Here is a 22627-nt window from a genome sequence, read left to right on the forward strand (position 1 = left end):
TTTGGTGTAGAGGAGTTGGTTTTTTTCCATGTAATAGTGGACAAGATGTCAAGAGTTCAAATTTTGCAACTAACAATATTTGTTTTTTTTAGTAAATGTAATCAACTCAATAGTTATGAAATTATACATACATAGATATGATTTTGGCCCCCCTCACTTAAAAATTCTGACCTGTCACTGGCTGTTAGCTGTAAAATTCTACAAATATAGAAGAAAAATTCTAACAGCTACCTAGCTTTTCACAAAAGCTTATAAAATTAATTTTTCACAAAATGTACTCCAACAACTAAACACTACTCCCACTACTACATTGCCAAACACTCATAATTTTTACTAAGTAATGATTTGAATAAGTCAAACCACTAAAAACTACCTAAAAGCTACTTAAAAGCTAGTGCCTAACACGCCTTAAATTTCATGAGTGTCTTTGATACCTTGTAGTACATGTTTGTTTTCCTTTCTCTATTATAATTTCAACATTAATGTGCTTTAATTTACAAGTAATAAATTCACTGTTTACAATAGATCAATCACAAGTAGGGTTGTCAATTCGAGTATCTATATTGTCAGAGTCAATAAGGACGGATCGGGTTTATTTTAAATTTGAGTCATACTAACTGTTGTAACCATACAAGTTAAAATCTGAATCAGAAATTTTTTTTTTTTTTTTTTTTTTTTTAACTACAAGGTTAGGTCAATCGAATCAGTTTTTCTGCTTCAAACCGCAAGACTCACAACTCACTATGGCACATGCCTCAAAAGGTCAACGTAACAGATCACTTAATGAAATCATGCATGTAGCAATTTTAAGGCATAAGCTTATATTTTATGTATATATATACTCATGACATTAGTTGATTTAGAATAAAGCCCTAAGAGAAAAAAACCAACCAATTCTAAAACCCAAAGAAAGAGAAAAACAATTGGAGACATGAGAATCTTAATAAAAATATGGTCAATTATCATGTCAATAATCCCAAGTTGGATTTTAAGCATGCCATTATTCTTATTTCTCAAAAAGAAACAAGAACAAGTGTATAAAAGGGAATTTGTGAACATGTTATCATCAGCATTCAAGCTGGATGGTAATATTGAAGGTGATGGTGAGCTACCAAAGGGGCTACGACGCGAACTGATGCCGCGACATGTGGCTATGATATTGGATGGAAATCGGAGGTGGGCTAAGAAGAGAGGGCTTATACCTGTTGAAGGCTATGAAGCTGGTCTTGCGACTTTAGGGGAGATTATTACTCTGTGTCGAAGATGGAATATTCCTATTATCTCGCTTTTTATGTTCTCATCTGAGAACTGGCTTCGCCCAAAGGTGAGTTTGATTTCTAAGGTCACCTTCATTTCTTAAAGGCAAAATTAGCCACAACACCCTAAAATATGGTTTAGGTGCACTTAGCACCCTGAACTTTGCGTAGTAGCCAAAACACCACCAACTATGGTGTTAGATGCAACACATGCCATAAATGAAAATTTTTGGCAACTTATTTCACCAGGAGGAGGTGAATCTTCACTCTTTAGAACATTTATGCAGTTTTCCATCAACTTAGCACGCATGGATTCACCTCCTCCGATGAAATAAGCGGCCGAAAATTTTCATTTAAGGCACACATCGCACCTAACACCATAGTCGGTGGTGTTTTTGCTACTATGCATAGTTCAGGGTGCCCAGTGCATTTAAGCCATATTTCAAGGTTTTGCGGCCAATTTTATCTTTCCTAAAAGACGTACAATTAAATTTGAAGAAGAAAATTATCCATGTATAACAAAAACAAAAATTTGGTAGTGTGCAAATAATGATAGTGGTGTATTGTTAGGAAATTATTAGTTTAAGGTGTTGTCACTTAACCTTTGTTAGTAGGTCAATTTGTTACGTTGCTAAGATCATGGGATAGTGGAATCATGTTCCTAAGTCTTAGACTTTTGCTATTTATAATATTTTTATAAGAGTATTGAAATAGTCAGAAACTTTGTTCTTTGATTTATTCTCTCATCATTTTAGTAGGTTTTTTTTTTAATTTAATTTAATTTAATTTTTTTTTTTTATAACAACAGCAAAATTCTAAATTAATCATAAACTAAGTTACACATTAGAACATTAGGGGTAGAACCATATAAAGACTTTCTATTCGAAAACCATACAATTTCAACTGGGTAGGACGCTTTTCTTTTTAAGCCACCCATCCTGCAAAACAAGGTGTTAGTAAAAAACAGAGAAAGTTCCTTGTTAGAGAACGACTTTTCCGTCTAATTTTAGTAGTTTTATGTTTATCATAGCAAGCAACCTTCCCAATTCTATATTATTAGTTCAACAGTTTGTCCAGTTACCCACACAACAAATAATACATGTAATGTTAGTACATTATTATGTAAAAGATATAAACTATTCACATTAAAATAAAACAAGAGTAAGTATGATATATAAGTTCGTATTCAAACACCTCGATTAATAATTAATTCGTATATTGTGTTTTTGTTGTTTATACAAGGATGAAGTTGACTTCTTGCTCGAACTTTTCGAAGGATCATTGAAGTACTATCTACTACGCACTTGTCGTAGGTAAAGAGCACCTTATGATTACTTAGAATTCTTATGTATTCAATAAAGTTCTCGTATTTCTATTTTACAAGGCCTGTTCTGTTCGACTTAATTTTAGTTCAGTTTAATTCAGTTTCAATTAATTCAGTTTAGTTTAATTCAATTCAGTTCAGTTTCTAATTTCCTTCTCTCATAAACAATTCATTTCAGCTCATTTCAGTTCAACCCCAATCAGTTCAGTTTAGTTCAGATGTTTTTAGTAAATCAGAATAGGCCCCAAGTTTAGCAACTATTTTGAATTGGACATGCATGCATGCTAAGCTTGCACAAGTTGCACCTGGAACTATAAAATTGAGATGGCATGATAACTTGAAAATACTCAAATAGACCTAATTAAAAAGATCTGATCCAACAATTGACCTAATTAAAGTTCTTAAATAACCAAACTTTGATATGACCCGACTTTAAGAGATTTGATCCGAATCCAACCAGCACACTTGATTTAATAACTCTTTAGTCTTATGAGAGTGAGGAATAGCTCAAGTGGTTAGAGTTTTCCTCTCGATTCCAGACTTTCAGGGTGATCCTAGAATCGATTCTCATCAATCGCCCTTGTGGCTCTCTTAACTAAAAAAAAAAGTCCTTAGTGTTATAAGTAATTAGTAATTGAAAGGCTTTACTAATACCCAGACATTCTATTTATAAATAGTACGAGTAATCATGACATCTTGTTTAATTATTTAATGTGTGGTGATTGCACACTATTCTCTCTATGTTTTAATAAGTGTTAGACTTTGACTTTTTTCACTTTTCACATAATAGTTTTGAAAATATGAAGAAAAAAACAAATATAATTGTACAATACATTATTGGATTCGTTATAATGTACACTTTCACAATATGAATTTTCCTATATTTTACTAATATATAGTAAGATATATTAATGGTTTAATTTATGTCTTAACATACGTGTTTAATCAAAATGTAACACTTAATAAAACACGGAAAGAGTAGCATCTTTCATACTCGCTCTCCTTCAGGAATCTCTGCTTCTATCTTATATATGCAACTTTCATTTTTCAAAGTATAACTTTGCCCATGAATATTTTTTTTTAAATCCTTAAGAGTTTTCTTGTGCTGACATATTAAAATAAACAGATATGGAGGACGAGTTTCTGTGATTGGAGATAGATCTCCACTATCTGATTCCTTAAGAAAAGCAGTTGAAGAAATCGAAGGAGAAACAAAGGACTACAAAGGGATTCATCTTGTCTTAGCAATGAGTTATAGTGGCCAAAATGATATAGTACATGCCTGTCAAAACATTGCTACCAAAGTAAAGGATGGCCTTCTTCAACCCGAAGATATAACCAAGTCTTTATTTGAGGAACATCTTCAAACTAATGTTACGAACATGCCATTACCCGATTTGCTCATTCGAACAAGCGGCGAATTGCGTATAAGTAATTACTATCTTTGGCAATCAGCTTATAGTGAGATGTACTTCACTGATACACTTTGGCCTGATTTTGGAGAAGATGAATTTGTTAAGGCGTTACGTTCATATCAACAAAGAGGACGACGATTTGGAAGAGCATGATAGAATCATCTTAAAATTGAAACCCTATGTAATACGATCTGGATTTAATTAATTAGTTGTTACTTACTAGTTGAGAACGTAAGTATAACTTTTATATGAAAAAAGGTAATTATATGTATAAGTATGCGTGTGTATCAAGAAAGTAGTACTTTCTTTTCAAGAATAAAGACATAGGATGTGTCACAATTTTTCATTAGACAATTAATTTATGTTATAAAGTGATATACGTGTAATATGAATGTATGAGCTTGTTTAAAGGGAGTCCCACTATGCAAGAACAAATGCATAACGAGGGGTAAGAGTGTGATTGCACGTAATGTATCTTTTGATTTTAGAGTAGTACCATTAAGTGATCAATAGTATCATTGGGTGATCAAATAGTACCATTGAATATTTCAGTGGTACTATGTATGCATTCAGTGGTACTATGTATACATTTAGTGGTATTAACTAAGTGCATATATAATATCACTAAATAATTAATGGTATTATATTAACTTTCAGTGGTATATTAAAAGTGGTCCCACATACTTATCTCTCTCCTTCTTTCTCTCTCTTTCATGTACTTTATAATATTTTTTTATGTGTTATGTATTTACAAAAGCATAACAACACTGCATTAATACTTCCTCATGAATGCGTAGTTGTGTATTAATGTATTTGATTAAAGTTATAAACCTGTAATCAAATTCCGTGTATAATTTTGCTTTCATGATTCTCCCTGAAATTAAATGAGGTATGCCGAGTCTAAAAGTTCAGTACATAAACTTAGGAGGAATTTGGCTGACCAAAATGTGAGATAGATAGTAATTATTAAAGCATTATCATAACGAGACAACAAAAGCCTCAAAGGCTTCAGATAACTCTGCCCTAATCCAAGGGTCAAGCTAGGGGATCCTCTCCAAGGGCAAACTAAAGATTATCACGAATTTTCTACACCAAGTGTCCAAGTTATAGGCCTTGTTTGGCAATTGGATGCTGACTGTTGGCTATCGGCTGGTTTGACTACCTGTTTGTATTGGCTTTTTTTTTTTTGCTGTTTGACTTTTTATTAGTCTAAAAACATGTTTAGTAAAATTGGTTGTTGGATGTTATTAGTAACTTAGGTAGCTAAAAGCCAAAAGCTACTCCAAGTAGCTTTTTCATTTTGGCTTAAAAGCCAGCTTTTCAGCTAGCTGAAAAAGCCATTTACCAAACATAAATTTTGAATGTTTGACCCAATGAAAAAGCCAAAAGCCAATCAAAAAACCAATGAAAAGTCATTTACCAAACAAGCCCATAAAAAAAATTTAAGCAGAGAACCGAAGAATATTATGAGGGAGTGATGTGAAAAGATAGAGATGTTGTATCATACACACAATACAACCAATTCGTTGTACTTGAAAATGGCTCTTATTAGTAATGCATGATTTGTGCATCTGGGATGGTGCACCCGGTTAAACAAAAAAAGGCGGAAAAAATATTCAGATGTTTGAAAAAGAACATGTTTGTATTTAATAAAGAACATGCATTGAACTAAAAAAAAACGAGTGTGGGATAGCTCAAATGGTTAGAGCTTCCTTTCCGGTCCTAGGAGATCCTAGGATCGATTCTCACCCTCACCCTTGTGGCTCTCCAAACACCAAAAAAAAAAAAAAAAAAAAAAATGCATTACTAAAAAATATAAAGACATTACAAAAAGAACATAATAAAAACTTTATTAAAATTTCATGAAAAATTACACACTAGCGGAAAAAATCTTTACCTAAGATATCATTTGACCTAAAATAGTTTTATCTTTCTCCAAAAATTTAACTTTCCATAATAATTTCAGTTTTCTTACTCCAAAATTATTTTTAACTAAAAATAATTCAAGATCCTGTTTTCAAATTAAATTTTAAATTTCAAAAAAACATATGATAAAAGAGCATAAGTTATAATGTACAGAATATATGTTCTTTGTCAAACGTATTATGAAACATATATCAGAGGTTTTTCACTGCGGCAAGTCACATGGTGCGGCAGGGGTTACTTGTAGGGTATTACTTGTATTCTAGGGTTACTTGTATGGATTACTTGTAAGTGTTACCTATATTCTGGGGTTACTTGTAGGTGTTACTTGTATTCTGAGTAATCCCTACAAATAACCCCAGACCAAACCCCCAAACCAAACCAGTAATACTCTATAAGTAACCCCCGACCAAAACTAATAACACCCTACAAGTAAACCCAAAATACAAGTAACACCTACAAAAATACAAGTAACACCTACAAGTAACCCCTGACAAAACTTACAAGTAACCCTTGTCGCACCATGTGGCCAGCCGCATACAAAAATTTGTATACATATATAGGTATGTTCTTTGTCAAACATAAGTTATTTGTCAAACACGGTATGTTCTTTATCAAACAACAGTCTTTCTGTTTTCCGAGTGCACCATGCGGGTGTACTATATTATTTTCACCTTGTTAGCTTTAATATTCCCCAGCTTATCTATAACTGGGGTTGTAGTCACCAGAAAGTTTGTCTATATCATTTGATAGCTCTTATGATCAAATTTTGTTTATATCATTTGTCCTTAATGACTCTTTATAAAAAAAATAATAAAAAAAAAAATATCAGGTTTGTGAAGACCAAAGGTCTATCAAACATCATAAGCACAATACATAACATATTAAACTTGAAAGGAAATTTGGCGGACCAAAATGTGAGAGATGTCAGATATGTAAACCACTATCATATTTGCCTCTAAAAAAAGCCAACAAAACCTCAGAGTCTTCAAATGGACATTGATCCTACTGTTATACCACGCACAGGATACAACTAGCTGTACTTGAAGGAAAAAAAAAAAAAAAAAAAAAAAAAACATTACCAATGATAAAGATCATAAGAGCGAAAAGAATACCACAATTTAATTGCAAATCTAAGATATGGTATAAGAAGCATCAAAAATTGAACTTGTGAAATATTCCCTCCATTTTTTTTATTTGCATCACTTTAGATTGCACAAAGTTTTAGGAGAGTATTATAATATTGTGAGTGGGTGAATAAATTATTATAGTAAAAAGAAAGATGTGGATATGAAAGAGAAAGTATGTGAAAGATGATAGATATTTTTATTATTTTAGTGGGGACCATAGAAGAGAGAGAAATGATAAAATAAGTTGAGTGAGGTTTAAAATAAGAGAGAGAAATGATAAAATATAGTATAAAGTTACCAAATATAAAAATGATACATTTAAAAAAAAAAAAAAAAAAAAAAAAGAGGGAGTATTACATTAGAATGTTGATACGACTTTGATGATAACCAGTAGTTACACTTACAGATCAAATTCCCCAACTCTTGGAAATCTGGGAAATTATCTAATACTCCGCAGTAATCCTTTGCTATGAGCCATTTTACAAACTGACCCACTTTTCCAACATTTTACAAACACGACTCAACTTGTCTAGGAATATAAAACCAATCATTTATAGAGCTGATGATAACTCTTCTAAACAAGACCAATTTATTTAACATAATACTATACGATACAGACTAACCAAGAAAAGAATGTAACTGAGGTTTTTGACAAATTTAACTAAACGGGTCAATATGAAACGACACGATACTTTTAAGCTAGTGTTTAGGAACCTCAACCCAATTATTATTAAACACGAACATGAGCAAGACACAGCACAACATGAAACATGTGCCAAGACTGCCAACTCTAATTGCAATAGAGCGGGTTGCACCGGAAAAAATAACCTATCATAAGAATCAACATAGATAATTCCCAATTTAATCGTTCATGCACATGAAACCCCTTCCGCTTTTGGACCGCTAACTGTACTGTGGTTAGAAGAAGTGGAAGAGATAACTCTAAATAGCTAGCTCTAATTAACGAGATGCTGGAATACTAATTCAAGCACCAGACCTAACATAGTAGCACAGATGGCTTATATAATGTGTTGAAAAATCAAAGGATTAACAGCTAGGTTATTATCTTTAAATTCTCAGAGCCCTGAAATAGCCTCAAGATTATACTTGGCAGAAGCCGCCTCTGCAGCTCCTTCCTTCTGTATTTTTGGCTTTTCCATGGCCTCGAAAGCCTGTAAATATGCATATGAAGCATTACGATTCGGTGGAGGACTAGGATTACTAATTCGGCTTGCCAAGAAGCGGCGTAATATGCCCCGCAAAAATGGAGCCATCGTGTCCGGCTCATGCTCTAAATAATACATGATCCCACCCATACAAGCACAAAATAAAGCCACCTGTTTAAAGCAAAAGGAATTGTAGCTAGTTATAAAAAAATAAAAATTCACCCAAAATAAACCTCAAACCAACAACATAATTGGAAAAACAAGGGCTGACAGTAAAAATATCCCAGAATCGGTCAAGCACAATCTATATATCTGAATTTGTTCCAGCTAACACAATAAGCATAAGCTGAGGAACAAGGTTTGATAGTTTGGGCAAGTAAGATTTCTTTGGGAAAAACAAACAAAAATAGTTATAGAAGGTCATTCATCTTAAAAATGGATGGATTATAAATTATAATGGCATAAAATTCTTGATCAAAATAAAGATATACGGAGTAGAAATAGATGAAGCCAGAAATGAAGAAAATTAGAGGTTGAAGCTTACCTCAGCATTCTTAATATTTGGAAGCAAATGGCGATTAACCAATATGTACCATAAAGAATCTCCAGCACGCGGAAGAACATACAAGGCTAGTTCACTCCGCCTACTTTTTCTTTCAAACAGCACCGAAAGGGCAGCAAGTCCACCTGAGAGCCAATATACAAGTTTGTGGTCTTGTGATGCCACTTTCCTATGCAAACAAATTACAGCCTGCAGTTCAAGAGCGAAATCAAATTTGTGTGCCAAGAGGATCCATAAAATACCTCCAGAGAAGTGAGAGATGAGGCTACCTGAAAGATCCCAACAAATGCTGACAAGAATGTAGTTGAGCGAACAGCCTCTTTTGAAGCACGCCAACTAGTTTGAGCTGGTGTTTCCAAGAACTACAATGGATAGCAACTTTGTTTCAGGTAATGAATATACAGCTAGTTTAATGAAATTGACCAAAATTGTACAGTAACGAAAATACAGCCAGTTTTAACATGCCGCTTGAGTGTTGGTCAAACTTTTACAAAAAGTCCCTCATTATTATTATAATTCAAACTAATGTATCCAGCCTAGAAGATAACTATAGTCCCTATATAATAGCAGTTTAGCATCCTGTGATCACTATATTATTGAACCATTTTTATTTACAGCATGAAATAATTCGCTGATGTCTCCATGAACCACAAGTCCACAACTCAAAACATACGAATTGTTATGTGGTACATGATACACTCTTAGTTTAACAAAACTAGGTCACGAATTGTGTTCTTGTACCAGTTGTACCCACTCCTCTTACTAAAGTGTCCCATGACTAAGGTAACACTAAATCACTGATCCATCAACGACATAGCACTCTTCAGCAGAGGTTACACAAAATGAACCCCAAAAGATAACGTGTCAGCACCATCATTACACAAGCAAGATACCCAACTCAAAGAACTTTTTCCCATAACTTCCAATCTCTATGCTGAACAAAATTAGCAACATAACAGAGTTTAACTGGATAGTTATTGAAACATCTGTCTAAAGTGTGAAGGTTCCATATCACAGTAATTTTCCTTTCCTATGAACTAATCACAAGTATGAATGAAAATGTGTGCTCAAGATAAAAGTACCTTTTGTAGATGCAGAACCACGTAAGGTACAAAGGTCAGCGAGAAATAGAGAGGAAAGGTTTTTTTAAAAGTATTTGTTGCTGCTTTCATATCATGAGCTAAACATGACTGGGTATTTGGATGAATGATGGAACAGGGAATTATGGAAGGGAACTCTTCCAGAGACACTGAATTTTGAACCCCTCTACTTGACAAGTATTCTGACAATGAAGCCACATCCACCGCACTACCTCTACAACAGTCCCGGACAGCCTTGTATACAGGTTTTGCCACTGGCCCTGTTTTCTGAATAAAATCTTGATAGGATTTTGGTAAGCTCTCAGGACGCATTATGAATGAATACATGACCTGAAAAAAGTATCTCCAAGTTAGATGGATATAATAATATTTAATGTCAGTATTAGTTAGAACGTCTAGTAAAAATAATATGATATAAGATGGCTTTATAATACAGATAAAACAGATACCAAATGAATCGCTAATGCAATTACAGCATCAAACACAACTGAACCACTCCATGTTAACATCCATTAGCAATATTAGGTGTTCGCTACAAGAAATAAAAATAGTCATAGAGGACATAGCTTAATCTAGAAATCACAAGACTCACAGTACCATATGGTTGATGTACTTTACATGGTAGTGCATATGATAATATATAAGATAAATTAGCTAATGCAATTATGGCATTATATACAACTGACCTACTTCATGTTAACACCCATTTGCAATAATAGATGTTTGCTCCAGAAAGAATCATGTCATAGGAGGACAAAGCTTGCTTTAAAAATTAGAAGTCACAACACCACAATGGTTGATCTTATAGGGTAGTGCATATGTTAAATTACTTTCTTTTTTTTCTTTTTTTTTTTTGTTTACAATTCTGCTGAGTTATTAAACAAATGCATCAAATGCGGCAAAGCAAGTAACAAGGGAGAAGAGGGGAGAATCATCTCTGACGACAATTTTTTTTAAAAAAAAATGTGTCAATGACCGCAACATATATTATGAAACAAAATTTGCAGGTGGAAAAGAAAGATGTAATTAGCATGCAGGTAAACCACAATTACCTGCGCAGAAGATAAAGCAAAGAGTAAAGAATCACCATGTCTCCAGTGGCTTCCCCATAGATGAAATTTGTTCTTGGATTTAGCAGAGTTGTAAGTACACTAGTAGCAGAAGAAAGAAAACATCATCAGATGTAATTAAAGCCTCACAATGTTGCGAAAATGATCACCTGACATCAGTAACATAGATGAGCAGGAACAGCCTGAATTCAATATACAAGAAAACAATTTAATTGATTAAGGTACCTGAGCCAGCCTGGCCAAAAGATACAGAGCTAGAGTACGCCTTTGGTTGGGATCATCTAATGCTAAGATTGACAAGCCTGCAATAGAGCCTGCTAAGATTCTGCTCCATCATCAGCTTTAACAAAGTTACCAATATGTAATACTTGGGGGTGTTTTACATAACACCACACTGTACAGTTAATATGAGCAACTAAAACACATACAAAGTAGTCCAAATTACAAACTTACGCATTGAAAGGAGTTTCTTTTCTCCTCAACTTCCTCAGTATACATCTCAGGGCATGATAGGATCCAGTTAAACCACCAAAAACCAACCCAACACGACAAGCTTCCTCTCTAACAATCAGATCCCTCTCCGAGACAAGTTGCTAGACAAAAGTAACCAACAAGATACAAAATCAGGCAAGACATATTTCCATAAAAAGCATATAAGCAACTACCACAAAACCATCAATTAATGAGGCTCTCATTTTCCAGTGTAAATGTAGAGGAGTACTACATATCATTGATACATTTCCTTGTCCATAGCAATTCAGTATACAAAATGATAATAGCATATTTCCTTTACTATGAAGGTCAAACTAATTTAAAAATAAATGGTAATACTTGAAACTAAAGCTTTAGCCTAACCAATTTTCCACCGATGATTGAAATGCTAGACATAGGTTTATTTATCCAGACAAAAATTTGTGAACAATTGTCAATATCTTCACACAGATAATTTGTGGAGCTAAAAATCAATATCATCACATGGATATTTTGTGGAATCTATCTAAAAGAGTTCTCCCATCTTTTTAATATTCTATCTATGTCAGGCTATGGTGAAACACTGTAAGGGATCACTGGATCACTACAAGGAGATTACCAAGTCACATCCACAAGAGAATTTGGTATTGAAGATTAGGAAGCAACATGGAAAACATAGTATGTGGTACGACCAAACGATAGAGTATAGAAGAATCAGGCAACTTGAGCAGGGTTTGCTAGCTATACTAGAGATGTAAGTCATGTAACAAAGCTCTATCACATGAAAATCCCAAGCCACTAGAAGCAAACAATCATGCCAACCTCAATGCACCTCCTATCTCAAATGATGATCAATCCGAAGTTATAAACCCAATTTGTTGATGAATCCCTAATGTCTGATATATCTGTAATGCAATGATTTTTTTTTTTTTTTATTATATATATATATATATATATATATATATTTTTAAAGCCAGGACCAGTCCATGACTGTAGTAAAGTTATACTTTGATCCCCACTACATTAGCTGCTAAGCTTGGCTGCAATTCATGCCAAGTTCTAACAAAAAATGTCTTGCAGTTGTAAGTTTGAGGCTAGAAGAGCCTCTTTCCTGTTGTATCAGTAAATTACATATATTTGACCTCTAGTAACCCTTCTCTAAATTTGACACATATTAAGGTCTCTTTAGAAGCATAGAAAATGGCATATGGATGATGACCTCTAACAATTTACGCAAAACATAAAGCTTTCCCAAGTACTTATAAGGAACTCTTCACTTACTAATTGAATGTGATCTAACTTATAAAGAACTCTTCACTTATTCTTTCCATGTGGGAGTAGGGATAAACAACCCCAACATCCAATCCAATAAATAAACTCTCAATACCTATTCTTTTCCTTGCATCCCTCTCCTTACCTCTTATTTTTTTCTTAATATCATCCACTACAAACTGGCAATTGTGCACACGAATTTTCTAACTAAAAGTATACACATATTTACAAAAAAAAGTGATGTTCGGAGTGACTTGAGTAAACCTTAGTAAGACAAAGATTAAACAGATAAACCCAAGGACGTAGTTAGACCTACATACGAAAAAATAATAATTAATTAATAAATAAATAAAAAATAATTATCTTGACGTTCTACAAAACAGGTAATATAACATAACTAAAAGTGTAGGTCAACACAACAAAAAAATTTCTAGCAAAATGAGAATGAATCATTTTGTTTACCTAACAAAAGCAGCAAGGTAGATCTATACCCATTTTGCTAGCAAAATTTTCATTGTTTAATGTAGTTTAGACTTTTGTTTATTAGATGTCCTTATCTATGTGCTTAATAGCCATTAAGGATGTGTTTTCTTCACCAAAAAAATAATTATGTTTTAGGGCTAATTAGGTCAATTGGTTCAACAAAGTGTAAAAATAAGGTGGAATCAAGGTTCATCAGATCCAATCAAGTCTCATAAGTTTAGTTCGGGTGAAAAGAACACGCCCTGAATTATGCACATAAATCTTCTTCCACCCTCTCAAATCCCACGAAGGTGCTTAGTAGGGTTTATTGATATAGAAGTTTCATTAATAATCAAAACTAATGCATGTAAATTCTATTTTTAAAAACAAAATATAAAAAGGAAATTTTAACATTTAATACAAAAGGGAAAAAAAAAACACACAGACACACACAAAATTGGCTTTTATCACTAAAACTTCTAAAAGTTTTATTTTACCACCAAATAAAAAATAAAAAATAAAAAAAAGTTGGTTTTCACCACCACTTAACGATGTTGAGATGGAATCCATTAGTAAGGTCTACCATGTCTGCGTGTCACCATATTATTTGGCAATAACAAGTTAAAAAAATCTAAACCCCAAAACCAACCCAATCAGCCCCACTTCCAACACCGGCTTCGGATCTGCATCCTAACCACCGGCACTGGCTCCCCATCCCCACCGCGATGTTGACACCCCTGTTCCACCCCAGCTAACCCCCGACACCTTATTCCCCACCCTAGCACCACCCCAGCACCCCTTCCCCACCCTACCCAAACCCTGGTAGGCAATCCCTGCACCTCCCACGAACTGTCCCCTCCCTAGTCCCCATCGACAACTGCCCCACTCCTACTCCACCACCCAAAACTGGCAACCTCTATTTTCCCCCACCTCGAAACGCCCCGCCTTCCCATCCCCCATCGTGAAATTCGGCCCCCTCCCTTTCCCCCTAACCCCGAAAACCACCCCTTCGTGTCCCCCCACCCTGAAATTAGGGCTGGCAAAAGCTGACACGACTCGAATCTGACTCGAAAATAGTGGGTTTGGGTTGAGATTTTTGACCCGAAAACTTAAATGAGTCGATACGAACCCGACCTGATAATTAAATTGGTTAGGTTAAGGTTGAAATTTCAACCCAAAAATGATCCATGTAACCCGAAACTAGTTTTGGGTCAAAATTAGGTCGTTCTGATAACCCAAAGCCAATATACGTTTTTTTTAAATAATGAAAAATAATAATAATAATAATAATAATAATTTTTAAAAAAAATAAAAAAACTAAACAAACCTCAAGACACGAAAACCTTTTCACTCTTCATTCTTCCGCCCAAACCCAAAACCAAGCCATCTAATAAAAACTAAAACCCTAAAATCCTCATTTCCTCACATTCATTCTCTGAGTCGTTTATCTGTCTTTCTCCCTCATCTTTCTAGATTCCTTCATCTTTCATTCCTTGATTTCTTTCTGATAAATTCAAACAATCAAAGTATCAAAAACTCAAAGTTCCTTCAGTCCTCCAGGAGTCCACGCGTTCCTCTCCTTCATCAATCTAGATATTTTGCTTCTTCAGGTTTTTTTACATATTTTTGTTTTTTTTTTTTTAAGTACAGTTTAATGACCTAATTCAATTGTTCATGCTAATTTTCAAATGTTAATGCTAATTCGTGTTGTTAAATTTTGTTGCTTATGTTATTCTACGATTGTGTTTTGCTAATTTTTGTTGTCTATTTCTTCGTATGATAATTAGTTCTTGATCATGATAATTTCAACCGTAACGTAGTTTATTTTTTAACTGTTATTCAACACTTTTAAGAGCAACTCTAATGGCAAGCTAATTTGACAATTAGTTTACCATGCCACATAAGCTTTTAAGCAAATTATCATTTTAGCTACTTTTTGCTCCAATAGCTAGCTATTAGCTTAGTAGTATTCGTTGGATAGAAAATACATGGAAAAAGCTTAATTGGTGCAATGAGCATTTTATTTTGGCAAGTTTAACTTAGCAAATTTGCTAGCTCCAATGGTTAAGCTAACAACTAGGGAATTATTGATTTTGCAAGCAAGTCCCTAACTACAACCATTGGAGTTACTCTAACTTTTATTTGCACATGTTATATATTATTGATGTTAACTTGCTTTCAATTTTATTATTGATCTATAGTGTGAAAGGATTGACATACATGATACATCGTCCCAAGAACTATGTTATATGAAGTCTTTTTAAAAATTTTGGTGCTTTTGAATTCTAATTTGTACTCCCTCCGTCCCAGACTACTACTTAACACAGTTCCCATTTGCGTCCGTCCCAAAATGCTTGACACGTTTCTAAATATGGAATAGGATCACTAATAAAAAATTATTTTCCTATTCTCTCTTTGGGACCCCAAAACCCAATTAAATCCTACATTTTCTCTTTCCTCACTACCCCCACCCACCCCCACTTTTACTTACAATATATTGTTGAAATATAAGATATTATACGATAGAACAATAAATGATAACAATGAAAGGCAAGAGATAAAGACTCAGAAAATGAAACTCATATTATTCGATTAATATTCTGCATACTAAAGACCAAACTTATACGGATTTAAATAGGAACAAAAAGTCAAGCACAACTACCTCCTAATTTCAAGCCCACTAAACACATTATCCCGCTAACTAAACAAACATGACTAAATAACTAATGCTCCACTAACAGATAATACTTAACCAAAACACTAAAATCATAATCCTAAAAATACTCCAACTAAGTTTGAATTAATCAACCAACACACCCCCTTGATTCAAACTCACACACAAATGCTTAAACCTCAACGACCATGTTACGACGACGGACTCCTTCGACTTGAACTCGACACACTTTAATGATCTCGACATTCAAGGTACCCCAACCCCGACTTTCACAACCACGACACTAGATTTTAGAAGAGCTTTAGTCTCTTCCTCTTCGACCTTTTGAGCATAGTTGCTTTGATCACCAACTTGCTCGTCTCTTCGTTTATCCCAACAACGATCTTCTTTGTGACCGTACCTCTTGCAATAATAGCATTGAATGCTACTCATAGATGAACAACCACGACCACCACTTCCATCACGACCTCGACTACCCACACCGCGACCACGTCCTTTATCATCATAATGCCAAGCCATCCGACAATTTTCCTCTAACTTGAAAGGCTTTTCTCTTCGACACTTTCATCGGCATACTTATCCATTCTCTTCTCATGAGCCATCAAAGAACTCATCAACTCATCAAATGTATAAGTTGATATGTCCTTAGACTCTAAAATTGCAGTCACAATATGCTTATAATCACCGTTCAAACTCCTTAATACCTTGCCCACGATTGTCTCATTTGAGATATTATCACCATATATTTTCATTTGCCTAATAATTGAGGATACTTTAGACAAATAATCTTGAATAGATTCTTTCTTTGTCATTGTTAAACTCTCAAATTGAGTACAAATAGTTTGTAATTTTACAGTAATTACCTTTTTATCACCAAAAAACTCTTGTTTGATGATCTCCCATGCTTGCTTGGACGTTGACGCAGCGGAAATTCGTGGAAAAATCTCATCATCCAATGCCAATTGAATGAACAAAAGAGCCTTTGCATCTCTTTTTCAATTTTCTCGCAACTTTTGATCTGGTGTAGTCGGAACCTCCTCCGACTCTTCATACCCTTGCTCCACAATGTCCCGTAACTCTTGAGACTTGAATAGAGTCCTCATCTTAAGACTCCATAGATGGTAATTCTCACCCTTAAATACTGGTATTAAGGGTTGTGGCGACAAGTTTATACCACCATTTGACATGCTTACTCACTCACAAACACTAATAAATAATGAAATACGACTAATATTTTTTGATGAAACTCACGACACTTTTACTCACAACAAACACGACTAATACTTTTGTTTCACTCACGACTATTCATGACTGAAGTTTATTTGATAGGCTTAGGATCAAACCATTGGCTCGGATACCATGTTGAAATATAAGATATTATACGATAGAACAATAAAAGATAACAATGATAGGAAAGAGATAAGACTCCGAAAATGAAACTCATATTATTCGATTAATATTCTGCATACTAAAGACCAAACTTATACGGATTTAAATAGGAACAAAAAGTCAAGCACAACTACCTCCTAATTTCAAGCCCACTAAACACATTATCCCGCTAACTAAACAAACATGACTAAATAACTAATGCTCCACTAACAGATAATACTTAACCGAAACACTAAAACCATAATCCTAAATATACTCCAACTAAGTTTGAATTAATCAACCAACATGTATAAATACAAAAAATAATCCTTTATACAATGAACAAATGTTTAAATTGGACTCACTTGTTGTTTTCTTAAACTCCGTGTCCACCCCAACATCCCAAGTATTATTGTGGGACGGAAGGAGTAATTCAGTAGACTTTATTTTGGTATGTAATTGTTGATTAGACTAGTTTCTAGATATCGATTTCTTTATTTCGGTGTTTTGCTTGAGAATATCAGTTTAAAAAGAAAATCAAGTTTCAAATAAATTAAGGTTGCTAAGGCTAATATTAGGTAAAAAAAACAATTTAAACCCAAAAAAAAAATCAAGTCAAACCAAATTACTTTCGGGTTGCCCGAACCCACAAAAAAAAAAGAAAAAAAAAAAAAAAAAAAAAGGTCAAATCGGGTTATTTCCGGGTTGACCAGAACCCAAAAATATTAGGTTCAGGTTGAGCTCTCAACCCGAAAACTTAAATGGATTAGGTTCGGGTTGGAGGGTAGGCGGGTAGCTGACCCGAAATCAACTGACCCAAACCCGACCTGATCCATTTGCCAGCCTACTTGAAATGCCCTCCTTCCCACCGATGGTTGTGCGAAAGGGTTAGCCGGTGTCGAGCTGTTGTTGGTGACTGGGTAAGACCGGCACGGGTGCCGAAAGAGGTTGTTGTGAGGTGGTAAATGGATTATTATCAAGTGGCAAATACAAAACCGTCAAATAGTGGGCCCCACTAACAGATTTTGTTTTTCTCATGCTGGCAATCCTTTTTTTTTTTTTTGTGGTAAAATACTAGTTTAGAAGTTTTGGTGGTAAAAACCTTTTTTCTTTTTTTTTTTATGTTTAAAGTCAAATTTTCCATAATAAAATCATCAAAGAAATAATAAAAGCGTCCATGGATAAACCATGACCCATCCATGTATTCGCCATGGACAAAACCTACCAGTGGCATACTAGTTATAAGCTTATCCAATAAGGATCTTATCAGACCAAGCACCGCCTCACGGAAAATCTACCGTCCTATCTAGGCCTAGCCCATGGTCATCTCTATATCTCTTATGTAATGCTAATTCAAAATAAGTTAAGGGTCTCTACCCTTTATTCAGCTTCCCCCTAGAGAAAACCCAAAGGTGCATTCATATTTCCCATAGAATCTTTCAAATCACATGGCATGCCATAATCGTCCATACAAATAATTAGCTAAGCCATCATTGATATGATTTATAACTGGCTGGTATTCCACAGCTTGCTTGGCTTTAAAAGTTACTAACAAATACCCATTGTGTTTGTTCTTACATTTCAAGGGCTATCATAAAGCTTGAATCTTACCCAAGGAACTCACAAAACTTCAATCCACACATTGAGTTTGTTACATTAATCTACATATAGCATCCAAAATACAAGCAGGATAGTCGCAACTAAGTTCTATATCCACATGAAGTGTAGTTTACATTTTTGCTTGTTTTTTGGCCCGCCAATCCACTATCAAATTATCAATCTACTATGGACTCATGACCCACTTCAATTAGATCCATTTTGACATGTCATAAGACGAGCCACTAATGACCTTGCCCACTATTAACCCAAACCAGCCCCTACCTAATCCCCAAAAGCAGGTCTACTAGAAACCACGCCCACAATCAATTCTCTAAGTTGATGTATGAATTTTGAAAAAATTCATAATCATCATCATGTACTCCTCTATATATAAATATCCACAAGACCAAGGCAAAACCAAAACCAAAACCAAATTAACAAACCCCAAAATTTTCCAATTAAACATCATAAATGATGAAACTTGAGGCTGATATGATCAAGAAAAGGCCGAAAATAGCTAGTAAAATGATACCATCAATTGACAATTTAAACATACTTTTCGGTCACCACATTTCCTTACTTCTAAGACTCGGTACTCACTAGTAGAGCTTACAATAAAAATGCCATACATTATCCTTGTTCGACATCGATACAGAATTGTCATCAAGGATTTCTATCTTCCTATCTATAATTCGTAACCCTAATTTGAGTAATTTCAATCTCCATGATCACAAATTCCAACAAGAAATAATCAAACAATTGCAATTAGAAGAAAAAAAAAAAATTGAAATCAACAAGCTGAACCAATGCATAAACAAATTAATCAACACAAAAAACAAAAATACAATAATTAAGCATAATGTAGAACCTTAAGATCAAGGAGGGAAGAGTAAGAATGACCACGAGCAAGCTTGAACGCGCGCAAAAGGATGCCAATACCGACACGAACGCCATAAGAGAGAAGGAAGCTCTGACAGAGATTACCAATGGCGTGAGCAACACAGGAGTCATCAGGGTGATCGCAGGGAGGGCAGTGAGGTCCACGCGCTGCAGCTGTAGCGGCGCGACTAAGCTGGCGACGCTGGAGCTCTTGGATGGCTTCTTTGAGGCGCTCCTCCGCCTCGCGAAGGCGATGCTCGGAAGAAGCGGTGTCGGAAGGATCGGAGATGATGGGACGATGAGGGGATGACGGAGGTGTTGATGGAGGCATAATTGTGGGAGAATAGAAGAAGTTGTTTTGGTTGGTTGGTTTGTTGGTTTAATTTGTTTGAAATGTTTTGATTGATTTGTAATAAGAAGTTGTATTTTTTTCTGGGTTTGGGTAAAATTGAAGGTTAGTTTTTCAGTTCTGAGCAAAAGTTTTGTTGTATGCTTGCTTAGTTGCTTGCACGTCTCTCAATTTTTGGCTGTTGGGCTTTCCAAAAATAGAGTTGTTTTTTTACCAGAAACTATGAGGATTGTAGATTCATGAGATTTTTATGCACTTGATAATACATGAATAATATTATCTTATTTATTTGGCAAAATTATCTTATATTTTTAATTGTATATGTTTTTTTTTTTTTTTTTTTGAAGGGATTTGATTTTTTATTTTTGTTAATGTATATCTTTCACTTATCCACTTGAATGTTTATCCCTATAATGTCGGAACATTATTTTAAAAAAAAAAAATATTCTTAAAAACATCCATTGAAACAAATAAGGAAAGATCAATACTGTGTGTTATTTACATGTTAAGAATAATTTAGAAAAAAAAAATCATATACCACTTTTTAAAGATCAAATAATTAGGTCTTGTTAAAAAAAGGAGATCGAATTATTAGGAAAAAACACCTTAAAAAATTATTATTGTAATAAGCGATTTTTTAATGTCAATGAACAAATGTAGCTTAACGACTAATGCCACAAAGTTGTAATTAAATATAGCAACAAACTACTTGAACCAATTTAATTTAAATGCAAATCCAAAAAACTAACCTGAATACAGTGGAGTGCATATAGGCGCATAGCACGTATATGTTTAGCATGCATATAGGAGGGTAGCATGGGGTTTTTATTATTTTTTTTTCATTTGATGTTTTTCTATAATGGTACATTTTTGTGTACTATAATTTACCATTAAAGTATGAGTTGTATTAATAGTACTTTTTGTGTACTATTATACATGTGGTGGTACTTTTTGTCATCCTATGTCGTTGATTATTTTTTCCTAAAATACCTACCAGGCCACCTGTTACTTATTAAGCCGTAATGGTACATTTTGTCATCCTATATGTTTCTAAAACATATAGGCGCTATACGCCAATACTTAACCAAGCGCATAGCTCCTATATATTTACAAAACATATAGGAGGGTAAAAATGTAAATTTGGCAAGTTTTTGAAAAAAAAAACTGACTCTACCGTGGTACATTATAATGTACCATTATGCACTATTATGCATGTATAATATACTATTAAAGTATAAGTTGTCTGAATAGTACTTTTTGTGTACTATTATGCATGTCATGGTACTTTTTACCATCCTATGGGTTGAATATTTTTCCCCAAATTACTTACCACCTGTCACCTATTATACATATATGGTACATTTTTCATCCTATATGTTTGCTAAACCAATAGGAGCTATGCGATAAGTGTTAACCAATACAGTCACTGTACACCACAAATAAAACTCACTACCATCCCACACAAAAGCACCGGCACACTACCATCTTTCGACTACACCAACCCGCCCAACAGCGACACTAATGATCAAATCAAGCTTTACATCTAAAATTTTCAAAGCCAATAAGGATTTCGAAGCCATTAAAAAGCATAAACTAGAAATCTATAGAGGTAGAAGAAAGGAGCTAACACGTACACCAAAACAAGCACACCTTGCATCCAGGTGGCAAGGCATGCAATAATTAAATCTTCTCCACAATTAAGGTTATAATGTCTTTTCAACCAGTAAATTAGGAGCATAATGGTCAACAAATGTTCATCAGAAACAATAGCAAAAGTTTGGACTTTTTAAAGGTTTATTTATAGATATATTTGTTGTAAATAAGCATTATTTCGGGGTTTTTTGGAATCCCTCGGGATATCAGTCGTGAATATGCCTCGAACGATCGCGAACACTTGCAAAACAATAAATATTCTGATGGTTAAGTTAATAACCAAAAAACGAAGATATGACAGATACCAGTCGTGAATATGACGGAATATTCGGCTCCTATGGTTAAGTTAGTAACAAAAAAAAGAAGATATTTAGAGAGAGAAAGTAGAGAAAAGTTGGAACACTTTAATGCCTCTTTTATGATTGGGGTATTTATAGGGGTGAAAATGTGTGTATTATAGGGTTTGGTACCCTAAAAAGGGCTCAATCAGGTAAGAAAACATGTTCTTTGGGGGCACCGTTTTGGCGCTTCTTTTGGGAATTGGGCCTCCTCATGTAATGGAGGCATTTTTCTCTATTCAGTTACTCTCATATTTGCCACGTGTCATATTTCTATTAGGACATGTGTTGCCTAATTATTGGGCGTGTCACTATGAAATTGGACCACGTGGTGAGGTATTATTACCCTAAACAAACATCTTTAGTCAGAAGTCATTGCAAATTAGATGATGCACTCGTGTGCGTAGTATTTAAAACAACAACCAATGTTCATTGAGGTTATGTTATATGAAGTATGTTTTTTCAGATTTGAAGTATACGTTCTTTTTCTCTTCATGAACGAAAGGAGCATATCCTAGTTTGAAGAGAAATTTTATAAAAATGAAATTGGGCTGGACTTAGGTATAAAATCTTGTGGCCAAATCGACAAAGTAGTATAAGGCTTTTTACGGACCAA

General features: G+C 34.3%; 2 protein-coding genes across 2 annotated transcripts; one reads left to right on the forward strand and one right to left on the reverse strand.

The window, feature by feature from the left end:
• The first annotated feature begins 880 nt into the window (after positions 1-880).
• Positions 881-4148, forward strand: LOC145569006 (uncharacterized). Its single transcript, XM_081628381.1, has 3 exons — positions 881-1324; positions 2499-2569; positions 3707-4148. Exons 1-3 carry the CDS (start codon positions 932-934, stop codon positions 4146-4148), a joined length of 906 nt encoding a protein of 301 aa, XP_081484507.1. The 5' UTR covers positions 881-931.
• Positions 4149-7085: 2937 nt separating this feature from the next.
• Positions 7086-20192, reverse strand: LOC145569007 (uncharacterized). The gene is made up of 8 exons (XM_081628382.1): positions 19661-20192; positions 11400-11539; positions 11172-11271; positions 10929-11027; positions 9859-10206; positions 9046-9138; positions 8759-8965; positions 7086-8385 (listed from the first exon to the last, which is right to left on the reverse strand). The coding sequence occupies exons 1-8, from the start codon at positions 20000-20002 to the stop codon at positions 8125-8127; spliced, it is 1590 nt and encodes a 529-aa protein (XP_081484508.1). The 5' UTR covers positions 20003-20192; the 3' UTR covers positions 7086-8124.
• Positions 20193-22627: the final 2435 nt, after the last annotated feature.

The sequence above is a fragment of the Chenopodium album genome, chromosome 11 (genome assembly GCF_948465745.1).
Source record: "Chenopodium album chromosome 11, dcCheAlbu1.1, whole genome shotgun sequence".
Taxonomy (NCBI): domain Eukaryota; kingdom Viridiplantae; phylum Streptophyta; class Magnoliopsida; order Caryophyllales; family Amaranthaceae; genus Chenopodium; species Chenopodium album.